At 44.9% G+C, this 21,625-nt stretch overlaps 1 protein-coding gene across 1 annotated transcript in view; it reads right to left on the bottom strand.

Moving 5' to 3' along the window:
• Positions 1-9,867: 9,867 nt before the first annotated feature.
• Positions 9,868-21,625, bottom strand: part of ITSN1 (intersectin 1 (SH3 domain protein)) — a 97,700-nt gene continuing 85,942 nt past the window's right edge. Inside the window, exons 29-39 of the mRNA XM_010134894.1 lie at positions 21,055-21,176; positions 20,096-20,202; positions 18,531-18,714; positions 18,015-18,113; positions 17,000-17,167; positions 15,149-15,361; positions 14,484-14,605; positions 12,277-12,359; positions 12,088-12,171; positions 11,487-11,660; positions 9,868-10,554 (exon numbers count right to left, since the gene is read on the bottom strand). Of these exons, the coding sequence (XP_010133196.1) occupies positions 10,406-10,554; positions 11,487-11,660; positions 12,088-12,171; positions 12,277-12,359; positions 14,484-14,605; positions 15,149-15,361; positions 17,000-17,167; positions 18,015-18,113; positions 18,531-18,714; positions 20,096-20,202; positions 21,055-21,176 (1,505 nt within the window). The 3' untranslated portion in view covers positions 9,868-10,405. The remainder of the gene's footprint in view (positions 10,555-11,486; positions 11,661-12,087; positions 12,172-12,276; positions 12,360-14,483; positions 14,606-15,148; positions 15,362-16,999; positions 17,168-18,014; positions 18,114-18,530; positions 18,715-20,095; positions 20,203-21,054; positions 21,177-21,625) is intronic.

Below are 21,625 nucleotides of genomic sequence, written 5' to 3'. Positions count from 1 at the left end.
GGGGTATTCACCGCAGCACCCGCCACTGGTAGGTGCCTTCAGAAATAGGACAGTGGCTGTTAAAACAGTGTCATCTCGGCAGTGAAACGCTGTGTCAGGCCCGGTTTTCTTTCAGGTCTGTAAGGTTGGACAGAGTTTTCTGTATGCCTTACCCTAAAACTACCCTCTGAAAGCTTACTAGTGAGAGGCTAAGGTGTCAGTAAATTAAACCAGTGTACAAAATCTTCGGCAGCAGCACAGGGATTCATGACCAGCGAGGCCTAAGGCTGGGGTGTCCTGGCTGGCTGTTTGTGCCTCCCAGCTGACACTCAGCCATGGATGTACCAGTGTCCGGTTCCTGCCTCACAGAGCTGTGCCTCTGTTTTCAGTTTAGGGCTCCTGAAGGAGGGTAAACTGCCTGGTTCCCCGCCCTCAGTCCTTGGTCAAGAACTGATGTTTGGCTTAATTTTGGATGGTTGCCATTCTTGCAGGGGTGGAGTGTTGAACTCTTCCCACTAGCTTTTTTCAGCTGCGTTTTTGAAACTTGTTAACCAGCCACATTTTAAAATATTTTTAGAACATTTTTAATAAAAACAAGTGTCCCTGCAGGATTGGTACTAGCCCTGCGCTCTCTCTGGTTCTTCATGGTGGAAGTACGTTCCTCACTGTGGCCAGCCTGGGGCTGCTGATCATCTGTTCTGCCCGGAGATGTAGGAGAAGTGCGTGCTGTGTTGGGCTTCCTGACAGACCCCTGGCAGCAGTGCGAGCAGCAGCGGGGCTTGTGCTGGGCAAGGGGAGAAAGTGCTGAAGCTCAGGGAGTTAGTGATGGGGGTGGGTGGCCCTCAGGACCCCCAAAAGGCTGAAAGGCCGGGGTAGAGGGGATGCTGGAGATCCACGGCGCTAGGAGAGGGGCAGTGTGAGTGGGCTGTGGAGGCCCCAGAGGCATCTCCCGCAGCCTGCTGGCCACTCCTGGTGCGGATCGGTAGCGACCGAGAGGTGCACGGAGCTGTACCCGAGAGAGTGCAGCTTCCCAGAGCTCAGTGCTGCGTTGTGGCAGAGCCGGCCCCTGCCCAGCTGGGTTAACGTGGCCTGCACAGAGCAGCCCCCAGCACCTCCCGAGCTTCCCAACACTGTGTGTCTCGCCTACCCCTGTGGTAGCCGTGGTGTACAAATGGCGCTTCGGCGACAGCTCCGTGGTCCCAAAATAGCTGTGGAAAAATACATCCTCAAAGCGCAGACAATAGCGGGTGCTGAACTAGACGAAGGGACCCGCTGCTTAACAAGGATACCAGGGGTATTGCGGTCGGGGCAACTGGGTAATTCAGAAACTGTTAACAAAAACGAGGGGAGGGATCAGCATGAGGCTTCCCATGTTCTTGGGCAGCTGAGCCACCAGTGGTTGCTGACAAGCCTGGCCGCAGGTCAGGGCCTGTGTGAGGTCCTCATATGCACAAAGTACGGGCACCTCGCCTGTTAAGCAAGTGCCTGTGGTTGGGGTGGGTGGGGTTTTTTAATTATTATTTTTTAATTATTTATTTTTGCAGTCTTACTACAGATTAAGTCAACGCTCGATTTTCAGATCTGATAAAAAAATGCAAAAATGCATTACAGAGGTGAAAAGTGTGTCAGACAGTAACTGCCAGTAAGTTATCTCCCTGCTGCTGGGTCTGTCACTTTGCTTATACCTATGCAGGTTTTTTTTGACAAAAATACTCATCTGAAGAGGTACTTAATGTGTCTGACACCGTATCACTCTTCTTCAGCGCTTCTCAAGAATGTGACAGTACGCAGTTCAACTTTAAAAAACAACTTGATTTATTCTTGCATAATTTCACTTTGCACAACTACAGTCTCATCTGTGTCAAACAACCTGCACAGCCTAAAACCGTATCGTCAGCTCCCACCCCGGTGACTGCAGGCTGGGAAGTGGCACAGGCCCACAAACGGGTGAACACATTCCAAGGACTTTTGCTTAACGGGACCTTGTCTGGAAGTACAATTATTTAACCAAGTGTGGCTGAGGAAACAACACATTCACAGGAACCAAAGTACAGCTGAAGTCATCTTATGAGAAACAAACAGTGGTGTCTGAGTCATAATTATTCGTTAGACCTTACGAATGCTTTAAAAAAAAATAAGCCAACGTCACAGTATGAATGTTTTACTGTAGAATAGATGTGATGTAAATGAACAATACAAATTAATTCCAGTTCCTCTGAAAAAAAAAAACCCAAAGGAAGTTTTTCTCCTATTCGAACAGATTTTATTTAATAATGCCTTTGTAATTTTGGGGATCCTATGGATATTATAGACAGTAGTACAATATGTCTGAGTCATAATTATTCGTTAGACCTTACAAATGCTTTAAAAAATAAGCCAACGTCACAGTATGAATGTTTTACTGTAGAATAGATGCTTATGAGAAACAAACAGTGGTGTCTGAGTCATAATTATTCGTTAGACCTTACGAATGCTTTAAAAAAAAATAAGCCAACGTCACAGTATGAATGTTTTACTGTAGAATAGATGTGATGTAAATGAACAATACAAATTAATTCCAGTTCCTCTGAAAAAAAAAAACCCAAAGGAAGTTTTTCTCCTATTCGAACAGATTTTATTTAATAATGCCTTTGTAATTTTGGGGATCCTATGGATATTATAGACAGTAGTACAATACTTACTTTTTTTAAAGAAGGAGAAAAGGAAACTAATCGATACCATTTGTTTGGCAGCAAAAAGTTCTCTAAAAAGTAACACCACCATGAGCGAGGAGAGGGATTCCCCAATTCTAAGCATTAACATTGAAAAATATACTACAGCTATCATTTTTTCCAACAATTTACTGACACAAAGTAGAAAGTACCCGTTACGCAGTCTGCAGAGGCTGCCGGAATCTAAATTCCTTCCCAGCAGCTTGAGGTCTGGAATAGGGTTCTTCTGCACAAGCTGTTCATGAAGCCAAAGTCTTCCAGGAAAACCTGCCCCATGGGGGGTGGCCTTGCCTCTTCCCGCGGGGGGAGTGGCTGTCTCACCTCCCGGGAGCAGGTACCTGCGGTGGTGGCTTGCTCTGGACCTCACCTGGGTGGAATGGATGCCTGTGGTGCAGGAGGCTCGGTGCAGGTCCCTCCACACCAGCCGTGACCTTCCATGCGGTGCTGCCTGGTCACCCCAAAAGCAACCCATCCTGGGTTGAGTGTGGTGCTGACCCAGGCGAGCCTAAACGATGTGGTGAGAGAGGCCAAGAGGGAGTGAGAGTGGGGGCAGTGAGTTGGCCGAGCACCCAGACCAGCGCTACAGTCCCACACCCAACCATCCCTCTTCCTCCTGACAAGAACAGGTTACACCACGAGGCCTTTCCCAGGGAGCAGCCACCACAGCTGGGAGGGATTTCGCTTTCAATCAAGCATCCAAGAGACACCCACCCACTTCTTTTTTGGGGGGCTGAGATGCTGCTGCTCACCAAACTCTTCCTTTTTTAGCTCTGCCCCTCCTTCTTGATTTCTATCCTTTTTCTCCTGCGTGTCAGTCCTCCCCTTTCCCCCGCGCTCACCGTGGCAGGCAGGAGCTGCTGCCTGGGAGCCTGACGGGATCGCAGAGGCAATAGCAGCTCCCTTCACCTGTACAACGTTACAATCTCAGAATCGACCCCTAAATCCGGGGTCAGGGACGCTTGCAGCTTTACAAGCAGCCCAAGCGCGCACCTACAATCGCAGCAAAGCCTTTGACAACCGTATCGAGCATCAAGGCTAGTTTAACACATTCTCACTGCAGTTCTTAATTCTTTTAAATTAGGTCCTAAATATATCCTCCTATGTACAGAAAAATAGTCTCCCAAGGATGGTTCTTACTGTAAAATAGTTAAATGAAGCAAACAAAACTGGGTGTGTATAAACTCTTTTTCTGTTAGATTTACTCAGTATTTGACAACCATTTACTCAGTATTTGACAATGACAACATCGCTGTGCTTTTATATTATATATACAAATAATCACACATATATATATATATCTCTAAGCATGTATTTACCTATAGATACATCGATATGCATGTAGGACAAGAGTGTCGGGGCTGAAGAAACACCGGGATACACGTGGAATGTAGGTACGGAGCGAACCCCTCAAAGCTTAGGTGGTTTAACCTGATGCCCAGCTTTTCTGTGTTTCACGGGTTTTGACTGCGGGATTTGAATAAACTGAAATAAATATCACAGTGGCAAGCAGAGCAGTATGAAACTAGACACCACTGTCGCAGTAAAAGTTGGGAGTTTTCACATCTTAGTTTTGAAAACGTATTTAACAATATTACAAAAACTGCATTTTCCACAATGGTTGCCCCCCCAACCCTACTCACATGTAACAAAAAGTGATTTATTTCTTTTTAAAGGGTAAAAAAATTGTAAAATGAACATTTAAAAACTTGCCTCATAAAAACTCATGTTGAGAAAATATATAATAATCAAGTGCATCTAGAAAAATGTTCTGTAATTTATCAGTTATTTGGCTTAGCGTCAGCTCAGCAACATGCTCTGTCTTTCAAGGTGCCCAGGTCAACCCACCGGCTGCGCGCAACCTCGCCGGGCTTTACAGACTGGCTTTCTACCAACACGCCACTTGGCAAAGTACTGGGTATTTCTGAGGCCGAGGTTAGCCTAGTGGTTTTTATTTTACAGTGCTTCAAAACGTGGTGTGATCTGTAAGGATAAGAACGATGATTTCCACAGTAAACACAAGTCTGGGGAGTTTAGTGGCTAAAAGCACTTTTGGGACGATAAGGAAGGAAACAGATCCAGCTGCAAGACTATAAACTACCTCTGCATTTCATCTGTCTATCTTAAACTTGACTTTTTGTTTGATGCTCTATTGCCTCCAGTCCTTACAGAGCTTGAACCAACTTCATCACGTGGGGTTTACATTATCTAAGCCTTTGGAATTCCTCCGTGCATCCCCCCAAAGCACACGGGCACCCCGACGGCTTTACGCACGCCTTTGCACGGAATCGGGGCACGGATTAAAGTTAAGCATCTGCTGAAAGTGCTTTCTGGAGCCAGGGGCTGCACCAGAGGTGGCAGCTGCCAGATGAGCTGTGAGGGAGAAGCCGGGGAAGCAGTCCCTAAAACAGCACTGTTTCGTGCAGCTGAGCCTTGGGAACCGAGGTTAAAGGGAAGGAAAGAGCGATGCTTTCCAAAGGACTTAATTATGTACGGGACAGAAGCACCAGTTTACTCACAAGATGCACACAGAAGAAAAACCCCGTGCGATCGCACAGAGCAAGGCAGTGAGATGAGGAGAGGCGTGTTTTCCAGTTACCCAGTGCGTTCGTTCACGCAACAGGCTCAGCAGGCAAGGGAAATCATGGCTTGGGAGGGAACCTGGGTGATCTCAGACACGAGCCCCAACCCTAATGGCAACGAACCGTAAGCTCTGGGCTTGCAACGCAGGCAGCAGGAGCACGCAGCCTGGAAAGGACAGCACGGACGCGCGCTCAGGTGGCAGGCTGGACCCCTCACAGAGGGCGACCTGAACCTGCTCCGGACATACTGACTTCCGCCTCCATCTGACCAAGCACAGAGGAAAATGAGCTCAGGTGGTTTCCCTGAAACGCATCTCTGGAGCGCTGACTCCTGACCAGAGCGAGAAAATGCTCTCGAGGCAGATCAGCAACGCTGGGCTGATTCTTACTGCAATCAGAGCAATGGTGGAGGGGTCCTAAACGGGGAGGGGTATGGGAGAGAGGACAGACATCCCTGCTGATGCATAATGGCATTGCTGGCAAATACCTCGTACAAGCATGGGCTGGGGGATCAAGTCCTTTGAGAGACAGAAAACTGGCACACCGACGCCGGTGCAGCGAATTCCTGGTATGGAAAAGGCATGTACCTGCGTACCCCTGGCTGCTCATGAGGGCTGCCGGGATGGCACCGGGAAAGCAGGGAGGCTGACAGCAGTGTCTGCAGGCCTGTGAGGTCCTTGCAAAAGCGTCTTGGAACAACACGGGGCCTCAGCACCTCAGAGGTGTATCTCAGAAGGTCGTTCTTGGAAAGAGGGCTGTTACAAAAGCGGAAAAGCTCCACTTCTATCAAAAAGCGCATGCAAACTCCTGCATAAATACAGAGCTGCACTAAACCCAGCGCGGCTCTCCCAGCCTGAGGACAAACACCCCGTTTGTTATGAATCACTGTTGCTATATTAGGGATGGCTGGGGTCCGGGTAACTGAAATTCTGCTGCGAGACTGCAGATCTGGTTTTAGACTAGCCACTCCGCCCCTCCCAAAAAAAAAAAAAAAAAGAAAAGAAAAGAAAAAAGATTCTTCCACCTGGGGTATCCTGATCTGTCTGCAGCCACAACGCCACTGAGGTTCTGCCAGTTCTCAGCTACCAGTATCTTTGAAAAGTCATTTTAATAACTTCTAAAAGTGGTGGTGTTCCCTTCCAGTTTCTGACTCATTAATCCGGTTCTACCGCAAGGCTTAAAACTGAGGAAGCTCCAGAGAGAAACAGTATTCCTGATAAAATGAACGTACCTACAGGAAAAAAGTGATTCCCAGAATTACAGCTCGGAGGCCGAGCTACCGGTGTAACTTTTTCCATTGCACGTTTTCTCACAGCTGCAGATTTTGCTCTTTCTCCTCTGAGGGATTTTTTTTCTCCCGGTTTATCCAAAGCAAGACCACTGTTCCAATGAAGGCAGTGAATGCATTTAGAAGTCACAGTATTATTTTTAGAAAGGCTTGATTGCTGAAGGATTACTTCTAAGGAAACGTCTTCTCCAAAAAAGTAGAGCCGGCTAAAAGGATAGAAACGAACCCTGTCTTGAAGGCCAGTCCCAGTGGCCCTCACACCAGTTCAGTCTCACCAGAGCCTCACTTTAAGGATGAGTAATGGCGAGACCTTGTACTCAGCTGCTCTACGAGGATGAATTTTACCAAAGAAATGCAGCCAGCCAGTCCCAGAACTCCACAATATCCAGGTTTACAACCTCTGCATTTTAGTGGGGATGCCTATCTGCATGAATCTGCTCTTCCAATCCAAAATGTGATCAAGTATTTTCTGGGCTTCAATTTTGTGGTCGTCATTGTATTGCATAACCTTAGGAAAAGCTTACACGCATCTTAATGGGGCTGGAACGGGCCCTGAAAGTGAGCTAAGGTAACGGAGATACCCAGAGATCAACAACCAGCATCTGGACAGCAGGGTCTACACAAACGTAGGTGTTCGATACTGGTAGCACACACTAGCAGTTTGGCCTGACAGGCAGCACGTGGCACTCGTAAAGAGGACAGCTTGACCCTCCTACATCGTGGTACTGCCAGCTGACGTCTTAAATGTGTGAGGAGACACCCAGCTTCCTCGGTACTGCTGCATGCCTCTCCCTTCCCCGAAATCCTCAGCACACAGAGGGTATCTAAACAAGCCCGTGAGAGCTTGCAGTTTTCTCTATGAAAGCACTTGTAGGAATGCAGCTAATGAGTCTCTTTTTTTTCCAGTGAAAGACCTGAGCTTTTACACCATCGAGCTCTGGACAAGCAGGAGGTCGATCTAGCTATGGTGGGCAGAAAAGCAGAAACCTGTAGTCTGCGCAGCCATGGAGAAAATGCAAAGCGATGTGCAAGACTGTAGCATTCCTGAACGGGGAAAACCAGGCAGGAGTCCCTAGGTTTCTAAGAACCTTTGGCTACCCCTGGTGAAAAGCAGTTCCGCCGGGAAGAAGCACTGAGGACAGTGCCAGCGTGCTACAGAGCACTGAGAGGGAGCAAGCGAGAGAAGAGCGACATTCCGGTGCACAGCTGGCTGGCTCTAAGGGTATACGTACGCTCTGTCCTCAACGCACAGGTATCAGGACAAGCTTCCTCTGTAGGATTAGAGAGATGATGAGGGATTCATCAGATACCCATGACCGAACCCCAGCCTTTCGTCATCATCCTGTTCGTGTCACTCCTACTGACGTTAACGGGAGTTAAACGCTGCTGTGCATCGAGGGTAAGTGGGAAATCACAAGTGATGGTGGTTGGGAAGGTGCAGTTCCCCAAGACGGTGCTATCGTACGTGCCCATGACAAGGCTCTGAGATCTGAGAGGAGCCCCTGCAGCTAAGGGTTCCCCGCTTCCAACACCAGTTCAGTCTCAGAGGACAGTGCAGCTCCCTGAGGCTCCCTTCGAAAACCTGGCGAGGATTTCTGCATTAGACTCACGGTCTTTTTGGTCCTGTTTTTCTATTTATTAATGTAATTCATGCTGGTGAAATGATACCACGGAAAAGTGATGCTACTTTTTAAACACTGAAATGACCGTTCACCATATTTACAGCTACTTAGTAAAATTAGGACAGCAATAAAAGGTTAGACAATGACATTTAATGTTACTCCATTAATAGATTTTATCACTTTTTTTTATCCTACCACAACAATGTGTATTTTCATATACATTATATTTAATAAAATGTATTGATATGGAATTAGGAAAGCATGGGTTTAGTACTATTTACATATTTTAATTGAAACAATTTCCTTAACAACATTGAAAAATAGAAACTTAAAGTTCTCTTAATCGTGTTTTCAGCCAGTTAGTGGTAAACAAATGCATGCCTAGGAAGTTACACTCCCTCTAAAATGTGGTCAGTGGCAAGTTTCTAACTAAAGTGTGTACCTCTGTTTTGTTTCAAAAAATACATAAGTATGTCTGTCATTTCTGATACAAAATTCTACACTATCTTCAATAAATAAATAATAAAGCGATTCTGAAAAGTATGAAATGTAAACTTTGTTGTCCCTCCAACATACTTTTTTTTTTTTTAACCCCCCCATTGCTTAAAACATTACAGTGGTCTTTTAGGAAACTATAATACACAGATGCTTCCCAGCACAGTTTACACTCGCTACCATACCGCACCTACCTACCCGTTATGAATACAACCTAACTCCCTAATGGAAATCAGTAAGACCTGTAGCGCTAGAGAACACCGCCTATACAGGAAAGGTGGAGACCAGTACCGCAAGGACATGCAAGGAACACCAAAACCTAACAACAGGCTCCACGAGAACGTTCACATGCTAACGAAACAGGCTGACACCTCCCGTTCGGAAACAAAGACCTTACAGAAATACCAGCGTGTGCAGGACAGGTCATGAACAAAATGAATCCGAGCAGAACAAAGAGGAATCTTCATCTCAGGGGCCTATTCTCTCCCGAGTCCAGACTCAGCAAAGCACTTAGGCGCGTGCTTAAGGGAAACAAGACGTAAGTGCATGCTTAAAGCTGGGTGCTTTGCCACACAGGGCAAGTTTGCTGGATGCGGGCCTACGCGTGTGTCTTCGTAGAGTTAAATGGATATATAAGCCCTGGCACTCTCCCAGATGACAAGGCTTTTGCTTTGGGGTTACCCACTCTGCACCGTCACAAGCGCTCTGCTTCCGGTCGCATCCACCTCGTGGACGTGCAACCACCGCGGCTTGCCACAAACACCTTTACGAGCTACAGTGTGCTGCTGCCTTGATGTCAAACACAGTTAGGCACCACGCCGTTTAGTAACTGGTCACCAGTGATCACTTTGCAAACTGGACTCTGCAGGGTAGAGACTAGCTTCCTGAGCTAGAGAAGCAATTTTTTTCCTTCCCCGCTGCAGGTGACAGACCATCCATCTGTGGTCACACAATCAAGCAGCGGTAGTAAAGGCGTATCAAAGTGGTAGAGCACAACATACAGCACGGCTCTGCGCTTAATCCTTCGCTTACTGTTTGAACATTTACAGTCCTATCGAAAGCAGCAACTTCCAAAGGTACCGAGGAGGTGGACTCTTCTGGAGAGCAATTCATCTCTGTGCAGATGTGCACATAATTTAGTTTCAGGGGCAACACGAGTCATGAAGTGGTACATTAATATAATCTCCTCTGTTTATATATACAAACTATTTATTTTCAAAGTCTGTTCAGTACCATCATGAAGGTCTTCAAAGACCTTTTTACTGTGTAACTGCTGCTTCTGTTCAGATTACATTTACACAACACTTTGCTGAGCAATAGGCACAGAATTCCTCCAGGGGAAAACCCTGCAGAAAGCCTCCAAAACATAACAACATTGCCTTCTTTACGTAAATTAAAAGAGTAGGGTAACTGAGGCAAGCACAGCAACCTATATGGTTTGCCAGTCTTTCGGACTGGAGCACAACGAACAACTAGGTTATTTCGTAAACCCAGGAAACTAACACCAAGTTCCACATAGCGAAATAGAGAGAAATCTCCTCACTAAACTGGGATTCATTTTTCAGTGAGAATTATCAAGGCACAAAGATGCTCCTGTTTGCTTTGATAACCCTCTTTCGTGTGAAGGGCAAGCAGTGGTTTCATACCATACCAGTAAGGATTTTGTGACAGCTTCTGCAGACACTCATTGCAGTGAACTAAGACTGAAATAAAACATTGGTCCCTTTCCTTCTAAGGCTCATCGAACAATTGCAGGTCTAGTCGGACGACTATCTCTCCTGTTGGGACTTCATGCAGAAGGAGACACTTTGTAACTGGTCCCTTTGAACCCTGATCCTTCTTAATGTCTGCCACACGGATCTCTGTTCTGCCCAAAAAGTCTGAAATGCAAAAAGATAGCACGCTCAGAAATGACACAACTGGTTTACGTTACAGTAAAACACTAACTTGCAGAAGGAACTAAGCTCCCATCTACACACAATAAAAGGAGAAGACAAGTCTTCAGTCCCACTATATTTTTGCAGTTGAAGAAGGCCAAAGGTTGCCAAGCTGCACAGAAGAGGATTTTAGCTAGACCACATTAGACAGCAGTAGCATGAAAAGTAAATGGTCCCTTAAGTGGAAAACCCCACTATGTAATTCACAGGTGCCTTGCTTCAGCAGCTTGCTTACTTTATGGTACGTCAGAAGAAGTACCAAAGGCTGCTGCACAGTTCGAACTGACTGTTAAGTCCTCTGGAGGTGACAGAGGCAAGCAGTGCATCACACAAGCGACAAGGTCCAAGGGCCAACAGGCACTAGCCACACGAACAACAGTCCTACCCAAATACTGCCCAAGAGGTTACAGCTCCAAAATGTACTATTCAATGCGCCATATGTTTATCCCAGGTTAGGAACCGAGTTAGGAATCCTGGGTTCATTTCTGACACCGCTACTGCATGTTATGGGAACTTGAAAGACATTTCTCTTCCTCCTGCATTAATCTATACATTTGCAAACAGCATCCAGAGTTTTTTAAAGACTTAGTAGAATTGCAAACCACACTTTAGTCAAGCGGCACAAGAAAGGAAACCCCTCACAAAACAGAGAAAGATCGATTGGTTTTTGCACTTCTTGTTCCACTGGGAGGCAAGGGTGAGTACGCTCCCAATATACAAAGGGGCTCAGCACTGGGGTTGGAACTAGATGACCTTCAAAGGTCCCTTCCAACTCAAACCATTCTCTGATTCCATGATTTACATCAGCAGGCAGCTACCTTTTCAAAACAGAAGATTAGAATAGACCCGTGGAAGAGTGGCAGCCCCCTACGTACCGTCTGGGGAGAACTGGTCCCTCTCAAACACCGTAATGCAGAGCACGTCCTGTTCGAGGTCTTTGATGAAGAACTGGCAGTTGGAGTTCCACTTCGGGTTGAGGGTGTCCTGTATCGTCTTGGTAATGTGGCACTGAGAGCCCATCGTCACCTCACAGTATGGGTTACTCTTTCCTGGGAAGACGAAAACAAGCAAAAAAGAGTTATCACGCTTTTAGGTGCGTGATTGTCATCCTAAATATCCTTTTACTCCTACAGCCAATGCAAGGGAGGAAGACTGTGGCCTCACTGCCTTTGTAACAAACAGGGACACAGCTCTGCAAGGTGCCGGGCACCTTGCACTCTTCAAGCTCAGTGGCTCATGATCTCTTACGACATGGCTTATGTGGTGGAAACCAAGTTTGCCCAAAACAAATGCTTAATGCAGGACAACTGCATGACTACCACTGAACTGCACAAAATCATTTCCGCATATTTTAAGTTCATTAAAATGGCTTGATTAAACAAAACCGTATTTTGGACAGAACCTCCTTCAAAGTTAGTCTGACAAATAGGAAAGTCTTCTTCAAAGAGCATATTATGACAAACCAAAGGCACTTACCATGGGACCTGCAAGGTTTTAGTTCAATGCCCTCAACAATATTCACCATCAACCTCCCAATGCCCGTTGCTCTTTGTGAGCGAACTGTGTTGAAACAGAAGAGAAGAAAGGTCATTATCATATTATCCTGCCTATGGGCTTTTCCACAAAAGATAAGGCACAACTCCCACCCCCCATTCCATGCTGTACCTAAGTAGGCCTTTTCCCTCTTCTTTTTTTCGGTCTCTATGTAAAGTTCTGAAGCAGCTTTGATCTTCTGAACCCAGGCAGTCCTTCAGAAGGAAACAAAAATTAAAAGTTGCAAAACACCATTTCCATTTGTCCTCCCCTGGAGGCACAGCAGACAAAAAGCAAACTTGCCCTCCTCCCCAAACAAGGCTCTGGCCCCACCACAGGCTCTGCTACACTGAAGCTGTCTGCCTGGAAAAGATCTTCCCAGAATTTAGAGCATCTGCAGAAACCTAACCATCCCAAACCAGCAGATCTCACCACACAAAAAAAGCTCAAGGGAACCACAAGCATGAGGGACTTGGTGAGAAACCAAAAGGTACAGATAAAAGGTTTGCTTTATTTTAATAAACTAATATCTAGTAACCAGTAGATACAAGATACAAGTAGATACAAGACATGCTGCAGAGGTGCCCCCTTTTCTTGACCCCTGAGGCGTCACACCAAAATCCTTCTGAGCCTCGGGACACACGAAGCATAACTCCGGGGGTACACAGATGACCAGCGATCGTGGTTCCCTACAGGCCTTTCTGGCGCCTTGTAAGAGGCTGAGCGGAAAGATTAACAGAGAGGAGTGTGGAAGAAGGGGTACTCTAGAAGCTGAGTCAGAATCTAGGAGTTGTGGATCCACTTCTGACCCCAAACGAAGAGTTGCTTCTCTACAGGGCACTGCAGCTACTTGCGCTGGCCTGGGTCGGGGTCTGAACACCCACGTGTATGCTCTGCACAGACAGCTGTTCGAGAAAACAAACCACTTAAGGACAATTCTGTCTTCCAGCTCAGCCCTAAATGGTAAACGGCAGCTTCAGAAGTACACTAAGCCTTTGTTCAGAAGGGTCTTTGAAGATTAAATGGGCAAATGAATCACTCATTGATGCTAATGTTTTATCTCCATTGCTCTTAGTTAAAAGCAAGTGAATGATGAAAACCTGAAGGTATCTCACCTAAAATGCTGCATTTACGCAGTAAGCAATTCTGGCAGGAAAGGAAGTCAAAGTCTGTATCTCATTTAGGTAAAGGCATTTAACTAGAGCGCCCAAATTCAGAGAGCAGTTCCTGTGGGGTCTCTCTATAGTGAACGGAAGAGCCAGGCACCACCACCCAGAGGGTGTTTAGCGTGTGAAGATCTGGCTCCTTCCACTGATGGTTCAGCTTAGAGTGCCTGAGCATCTCGCTGAAGTTCCTGGAGCTCAGTAAGACGAATGTGGCACAGAGTTCAGATGTTTCCGATCACTGCTGTGAGTGCCGTGACGCAGAACAGATGATGACTGCTATAGTCTGATTTGTGCAACAGATCCTAAACCGAAAAGGCTGTGTCAGCTTTCATCACGAAGGGTCTAACTACAATGCTCGCTCATTCGGTGGCACAGAGGGACAGACAGCATCCCAAAGGACAAATGGGATCCATAACAGTACGATCTTTTGCAAGAAAAACTATGGGTATGGACATAATGAATAACACTGTCAGGCAGGCAGGGAGCAAAGGTGTTTTATACATTTTTATGCATCAGAAGTTTTAAGCGTCAAACATCTGCAAGCTGGAATAAAACAATGTCTATGCTAGAGGGCAGGGGGTTGCTGCACTTCCAGCTTTCATTTTCTAACAGAAGTTATCTTTCAAGACCTTACATTTGGGTAGAGAAAACTTTTCAGTAAAAGTCAGTGTAAACCTGTCGCCACAAGCTTGCCAGAAATAAAAATCCCCAGTTAAGGTTCTGAAGTTGCCATTTCTTTGACTATTTCAATCTGAACCGAACCAGATTAAAACGCAGCTGGGTTTAGTTTGGCAGGCTTCTGCTTCAAGGTCGAATTCTGACCTGTTCCTCAATCTCATTCAACACACAGCCCTACAAATGCTTGCGCTGGCACAAAGAAACGGATGCTAACAGAAGAAGAGAGCATTGCATCTTTTGGCGTCCTTGCTGTGGAATGTTGTGGAATATGGCCTATAGCCATTTCACTGTTGGTCACGCTGGAATGCAGGAAACATCACGGTTTTTCTCTCCTTTTCACATACAGAGTATCGCTGTATTCTCAAGCAGAAGGAATTCTCCAGTCTTATGACATAAACCACTTGGAGCCTGCTACGCACGCGTACGTTGCACCCCGTACGTTTTTGCACCAGGCTTTTCAAATGCAGTACTAACACGGCCTGTGCAGGTACTTACCTTTCATTAATGCTTTCAGCCCGGAGCGTATAGACTCTGTCGATGTGGGAGATATGGAAGATGGGCTCGTCTCCAGAAGGGTCAGTGGGTAATTTTACTAGTACCTCATTTAGAAAAATGGGCTGTAAAACATTAGGCAAAGCTAGAGTTCTACTGCACAATATCCAAACAGTTGCATGCAACGCAGAGCAATTTACAACAGATGTATCTTGTGCCGGCAGTATCTTTCCCCTTCTGCCTGCCTCCCATCTTTCTTCATATCTGTCATTTTTTAAAAATTTTCTTATTATCAAAGACATTGGTGTCTCCAGAGTCTGGGACCGCTTCTCCTGAAGTAAGCGAGCAGCCTCCTGAAGCACAGCAATCTTTCCTTTCCCACCACGGGCAGCAAACGCTACTTTCCCCATCACTCCCCGACACACGTGATCTCTTGTTGAAGAGATTGTTTTAGCAAAACAATCTGTTTTAGCAGAAGGATCTTTTCTCATCTCAGTGAAGCAAACAACCAGCTTTCTCCCCATCGGCCCCTGGAATCACCAGCATATGCCAAAGCTTTCAAACCGCTGTAAAGGCTACTGCCCACGCAGCCAGTACGGGAGCTGCTGCCTGCTGTACGCACTGTTAGCGTGTAACCATCCCAGCTGCCATTTAAGAGCGGTACTTACAGTTTTGTACATTTTGTATTGCAGGTTAGACTTGGGGCTGAAGACCTTGTCTGTGCCAGAAGAGCCAAGAGGTTTTATGATCTGAGTCAGGAGGAGGAAATCGTTGAACAGAAAGCCATACAGTTCCTTGTTACTCTTGGCTTTATAGAGTTTCCCACTGTGCAGAAATTTGCGCGGTCCCAAGCAGTTTGTAACAGAATTAAATACGAGTTGCTGCGAAAAGTAGAAGAAGAAGAACAACGCACTGTATAAAGTAAAACAATCGAGGTTCCCCTGAAAGAGATCAAATATAGTTTTGAGTCCTGACGTTGGTTTCAATTTGTGTCACAGGGGTAACGAGCAATGTCTCTGCCTTGTGCATGACAAGCAGTGCAAGACATAGAAAAGCTACACGAAATCAACTTTAAGGCAGCCCATCAGTTGCACAGGACATGGTCTGGACAGGCAGAGAGAAGCCAAAAGCGTTTGTGCCTCCTTTTGAGTTTCTCTGCCACGCGCATGCAGCCCTGTGAGAGGAACTGAGCTGATGGTGACTTGGTCTGGGTCAGCAGTAGCTACACAAACGGCTTCTCCACATGCTGAGCTTTCCTAACAAGGCCTGGATTCCTGAACCGCGTTTTGCATTTCACCCATTAAAACACACCAAAGGAATTCCAGATAGCCTGTCTTTGCGTATCCATGATACCTGGAGCTAGTGGACAGCTGCTGACCACTGGCCGGAACTGGCAGAATTCAAAACTCATCTTCTGGAGGTTGTTACCAGATGAGTAGAGGCTTGCCCTTTCCTAAAGTGTCATTTCAGGTTTATTTTCACTAGGTGATGGTATGGTTCTTGCCATCCTGGCTGGCTGGGCACTGGATCTGGAGCAGCTCCTTTTACAGATTAGAAAGAACTCAGACAGAAAACCAGGGGAAAGCTGGATTGCCCCTCGCCACAGATTCAAGGCTGCTGCTACTGGTGTTACTGGGTCAGCAATTTCAGGTAATTTCAGGTAATGTTTTTGGTATTCTAGGGCCAGACATCATGTACAGAAGGTAAAAGCAGCCATCTTCCTTCAGGCAGCAGTGGTAAGACAGACCCTTCCAACCTTGTCATACATGTGTTTTCCCAAAACCAGTTAGATTTCATAAGATGAAATCCAATCTTTTCCAGTTTAAAAACCGAGTGCTTATTGCTCATCTTCTAGAACTGAAAACTCAGTGCATACTTTGAAAATCAAGTTGTGATCTGTCTGCCTCTATTATCTTTACCAATAATAGCGAGGCCATCAAAATACACTCCATCCTTTTGCGGGACATGCTGTCACAATACTTTCCTTACAGTTTCAGTCAAGAAACTTGGCAAATTACCTTCAAAAATAATATGTAATGGGAGGCAGTGATTCTCTCTGTAGTCTTGAGAGAGACTTGATCAGCATTCTTCAGTTTTCAAAGCATATACAAAGTTTTATCACAAAAAAAAATTCCTGTGGTGAGTTTTAAAGTGCTCCAGGACGGTCAGATATAGCTTCGGGATGAGATACAGCAGTACAATAACCACTGTATTATGAAGAGCTATGAAATTGGAAAGCTGTGGCTGAAAACTGGAGTTTTGAACCTGGTACTAGCCCAGATCCAGGCAACAAAAGCAGCATTTATCATATAGAAAGCAATAACACGAGCAGCAAAAAGGATCACGTGCAGGAGCGAAAGGGAGCCAAAGAAAAATGAAAACAAAGGACTGAAGATCATATGACTTGATTATTACACTGTTCGTCCCCTAATGCGGTGCCGTAAGTGAGCCATGGCTTATTCTTGACGGGTGGAGAAGTGCGCCCACATTTCTGTTACTCTAGATAGCTCTGTGTTTACCTCTGACAGGCCTTCGCACTGGACGTGAGCTTGGATCCACTCCAGCCTATCTGAGTTTTCCTTCTCCCGCACACCTTCATTTACTTGAGAACATAGTTCTTCTGCTTTCTCAAGAGCATGCTTCAAGTGACTGTGGTCAGGGTGGTTTTCAGGAGTGTTTTCTATTATCTACAGACAAATAAAATACATTAGCCTTTCCCGTTATCTGCAGTTAAAATGTGTTCGTATTATCAGCCCTGTACTTCTGTTTTCTTTATTTTCATCAGAGCCAGCCAATCTGTTCCAAATTTCTTCTCTTCTTTGACAAACAAACATGAAAAATAAGAGACAGACTCGGTCTGTCTGTGGACGGGCTGAAATGAATGCCTGCCTGCAGAGCCTCTGCGTCAGTACACTGCTTGCTCCTCTGACAGAAGTATGCAAATTCCAGCCCTATGCAGAAATACATCCACGCCTGTTCAACGAATCTCCTAAATGCCAACATCCAATTTATAACTCTCTCCTTCAAAAGTCCTGGGCTACTGAACTTCAAAAGTTCAACAGCATTATTCAGGACGCCAAGTGTTAGGCAACGAACAGAAGTTAGGAAAAGGGTGTAAGTTATCCAGCTGCGCAGCAAGGTAACCTGCAATAATTTGGCACTCAGGCTTGCACGTCGAATGTCATTTACCAAACTGTGGGGAGGGGATGACACTGTGGAAAAAGGCAAAGATGCGCATAAGGTTGACCAGTTACTCATGTTACCTAAACTTTAAAATTTTCATTCAGCATTTACTGTCTTCTGGTTCTTTGTGCGGAAGTTCCACCTCTTTTTCTAATTAAATACTCAGTCATTTTGCTGAAGTCAAATGAACTACTGCATTTTCTCTAGTGTGATAAAACATAAATTTTCCCATGTTCCCTAGCACATCAGATATCTAATAGTGACAAAGCTTGACATAAACAGCAAAACTACCCTGTAATTAGGCTATAAGCAAAGCAGCATCAAAAACATCATCTTTGCAAAATAACGTACATTTTTAATTATTAGTGGGTATCTTGTTACCCGTTGCATAGGCTTTAGTAGAAAACTTGATAGTGGCATTCCTTTACAGCGAGGATCCATTGCTAACCTCTGAAACATTAGAGAGGTAAAATGGTGTTAGTCAGTTTGTTTAAAACCCTGCAAAATGATCTCCTCCAACAAAGGAAAAGGTAAGGCAACAAATAAACACCGTGCTCCAGCTAAACGTGTTCGCAGATCACAACGTCAGTGCAGCAGAATTTCTCTTATTTTTTACAACATATTCTTCTCCTGCCTAGCCTGTACAAGAGAAGGGCCTCTTCTTACTGCCCCAGCATTTTACAGCAAGATCATTACTAAATGAAGTATTTTATGGCCCTATAGCTGCTTGAAAAAATTTGTTTCTTCAATGGGTGCTTAAGTCTGAAGGCTCTTCATTCTAGCCCAACACAGAGCATTATCTGCAACTGTTTCGCAAATTAGCAAAATGATGAGCTAAATTTAGAGCGTGATTGCTGCTTCTCTTACTTTAACGAACTCCTTGAACTCAGGGACTTCATCTGTCTTCTGCTGGATGAGCGCTGCCCCATTGAGCTGGCAGCTACAGAACCGAATGTAAGGCTGCATGTGTGGCAGCTGAGCTGTCAGTATGTCCCCAATCATTTTCACTGGCATCTTCTCTCCAGACATCTTCTTGCGCACACGCAAAGCCCTAAACATGAAAAGGTCACGTGTGTTTAATAAGTAGACCACTAAAGAATGATTTCTCATTTATGAAATAAATGATTTGACTCTTATTCATTATCGAAACAAAAAGACCCCGGAATAATAAACAGATCAGCCATAAGATTTACTGCATATTTTAAGAATACAGTAATCTAGACCGCGCCCTCAGCCAACATTTTTCCCTCTTGTGGTAACCAAACTGTTATTTGACATTAACTTAATGCAATTCCAGATCAGATACAATACAAAAAGGAATGTAATTTCCTTTTCTATTAGTTTGTAAAGAGAGTAACAGATATGCTCCTAAATGAGGGATAAAAACCTTACCACTACTTGAAGCTCAAAGCTACTTCTAGTTTTCAGCCTGGTTTCCTACGGAAAGGAGGTTTACTGTAACTGAGCTGCCTGCATTTGTCCTATCACTGCCATAACTTTTCAACATGTGGGCCACTTTCAAACATGTTTTACAAAAATAGAGATATCTCAAAATCATAAAACCCCTGTAAGGTCAGTGGAAATCAGCAGCTCAGTTGGGAAAAAAGGAACTTTGTTAATCTTCTTGCTTATGACAATGCAGGTTTAATTCAATCCTCATTTAGTTTCTCTGGCAATAACCAGAGGAGCAACCTGCAAACATGCATCTCCAAACCAGCCACAGCATTTACCGTGCCTTGCTGAAGCAGTAGGGATGGCTGAGAAGGATCCAGTTACGAAGGAACTGGATTAATCAGAGAGCACAGAGAATGAAGGGAGAAATAAGGGTACTTGCACTGCGTGGAGCTTCATGGTGGAGAGTTGGAGCAGCAGGAGCTGCAGACTTTGGAAGAAAGGGCACAGGGCACGCTAGGCACAAATCCATAGGAAACCAGGCTTGGTCAGTGCCGCTTCTCATAAAACAGCTTGCTGAGGTGCTCTAAGCCCACAATAACTAAAGGAATGCGGCTTCTAACTCAGAAGAAGGGAGGCAGAGGTTGTGCAGAGGTTGTTGTGCCTTGTTTTGCGTTCATGGATAACAGGGCTGGAACTGGGTATGGGTTGGGACAGAGGAAGTAGAAGTCTACGACAGGACTGTGGGTAGCCTTGGCAGGCACCGCCCTTCAGGAGAGGCTGATACTGCGTTCTGGAGCACGTGTACACCAAGAGCAAAGTAAGTGCAAATAATTACTCAGCAAAGAACTGAACTGCTGGATTTTTCTCAACAACAACAAGTCACAGCAAACACTGTCAGTATTTTGCTTTTTCCAACAAGGAAAAATGCATGGTTACTACTTGCGTAAGTGGCAAATATTCTCATGTAGCTAAAAGGAGAAGTGGGGGGAGGACCATGATTTTGTTATTGCTAAGTACAGGGGAAAAAACCCACTTACTTCAGTAGTTTGATATTGCACATAATCAGCTCCTTCCAATTAACAAAAATCATAGCAACTTCTTTTTCCGTTAGCAGTTCAGATTCCATTAGTGGTTTCTGGAAGATCTATAGATTCAGAAAATTAAGAAATTTAGAAAGTACATGGTAAGTATAATCAAAGTGACTAAGACTGATGCTGCTCATTTCCTCAGTCTAGAGGTGAGAAGATCTTACATCAGAATAACACCTGATGCTCAGTGGAACAGACTTCAAACATGCGCCGCGCCCTAGGGATCCACAGTGTTCCCTGATAATATGAGTGTAAGCAGCCTACGGCTTTAAAAGAGAATATTCTACATTTGTGTTGGTGGTGTAATTATGATAATCTGTTTAAAACCGGGGAATTTTAGTCAGAGGACTCCTGCAAAATATCCCAGGATTACTTTCATAATACAACTGAAATATATACAACTGAAATATGTTTTTCTTTGGACTATTTTATGGAAGTTCTGATCTATCTCATAGCATCACAGGTCTGCATATCTTGACCTCGCTTTCAAAAAAGGGCTCTCCTTCTCTGTCAAAAGAATTGTCTAAGTCAGTTGCCTGTACTAATTCCTCCCTTTTTTTTCCCGCATAAGAGGTGCACTTTATAACATTTAAAGAAAATCACAGTAAGCGATAACTGACTGCCACTGTGAATGTGGAAATAAGCTTCAGGCTTTGAGAACTTATACATGAGAAATAAACACTCAAAATCAGGAGCAAAAAGATTTTACCGGAATGATAATTTAAACCACACCCATGCACATAGGCATATGTATCTATACAGATATAGATATGAAATTTTGATACAGATCATCCCCGGGAAGTCAAACACGGCAGTGACATAAAATGAGTTTGCCCGGTGAAATTACTGATTTATTTTTAAAAGCTGAATGATTAAAACCTGCTCCTAAAGCTGCTGTGCCATCTTACCTCTGTGACCAACTGCAGATCATTTACATAGTTCTCTTCTGTGACAATGAGCTCATGGATGTATCCCTGCCTTTTTCTTTCAGTAGGTGTCAACATATCCAGAAGATGCAAATCTGCACACCCTGGAAAACACAAAAGGATCCTAGATTTTACTTGCAGACATTTGCAAATTCATTCCGATCTGTAGCAGTTCAAGTAAGGCTTAATAACAGTAACTCCTGCCTGTTCCGTTCACTTAAGCATTATTCACCTGTAATGGCAAAACGCTAACGATGCCTCATCTCTTAGTGTATTTAACACCTTTTTGTTTGTTTGTTTGTTTTAAATCAAGGTCATTTGTAAGTGTGAACTTTCCTCTTGCTGGCAAAGCTTAGAAGTCCCCCTCACCACTACCTCTCCATTTCCAACCTCACTACGGAGTCCACAGTCCCCTTTAGTCGTGTCATGCAAGTGGAGTCACACTGTAAAACAAATCCCCAAAGGGATGGCTGTTAATAAACACGGGGGCAAAAACTTGTATTACTGCCCAAGAAAATGTGGAGATATCCTAAAAGGGAATAGAATTAGGAAA

Source organism: Buceros rhinoceros, unplaced genomic scaffold, assembly GCF_000710305.1.
Source record: "Buceros rhinoceros silvestris isolate BGI_N320 unplaced genomic scaffold, ASM71030v1 scaffold1334, whole genome shotgun sequence".
Lineage (NCBI taxonomy): Eukaryota > Metazoa > Chordata > Aves > Bucerotiformes > Bucerotidae > Buceros > Buceros rhinoceros.
Note: the sequence above shows the minus strand (reverse complement) of the source record. Positions and strands in the feature narration are given on the sequence as shown.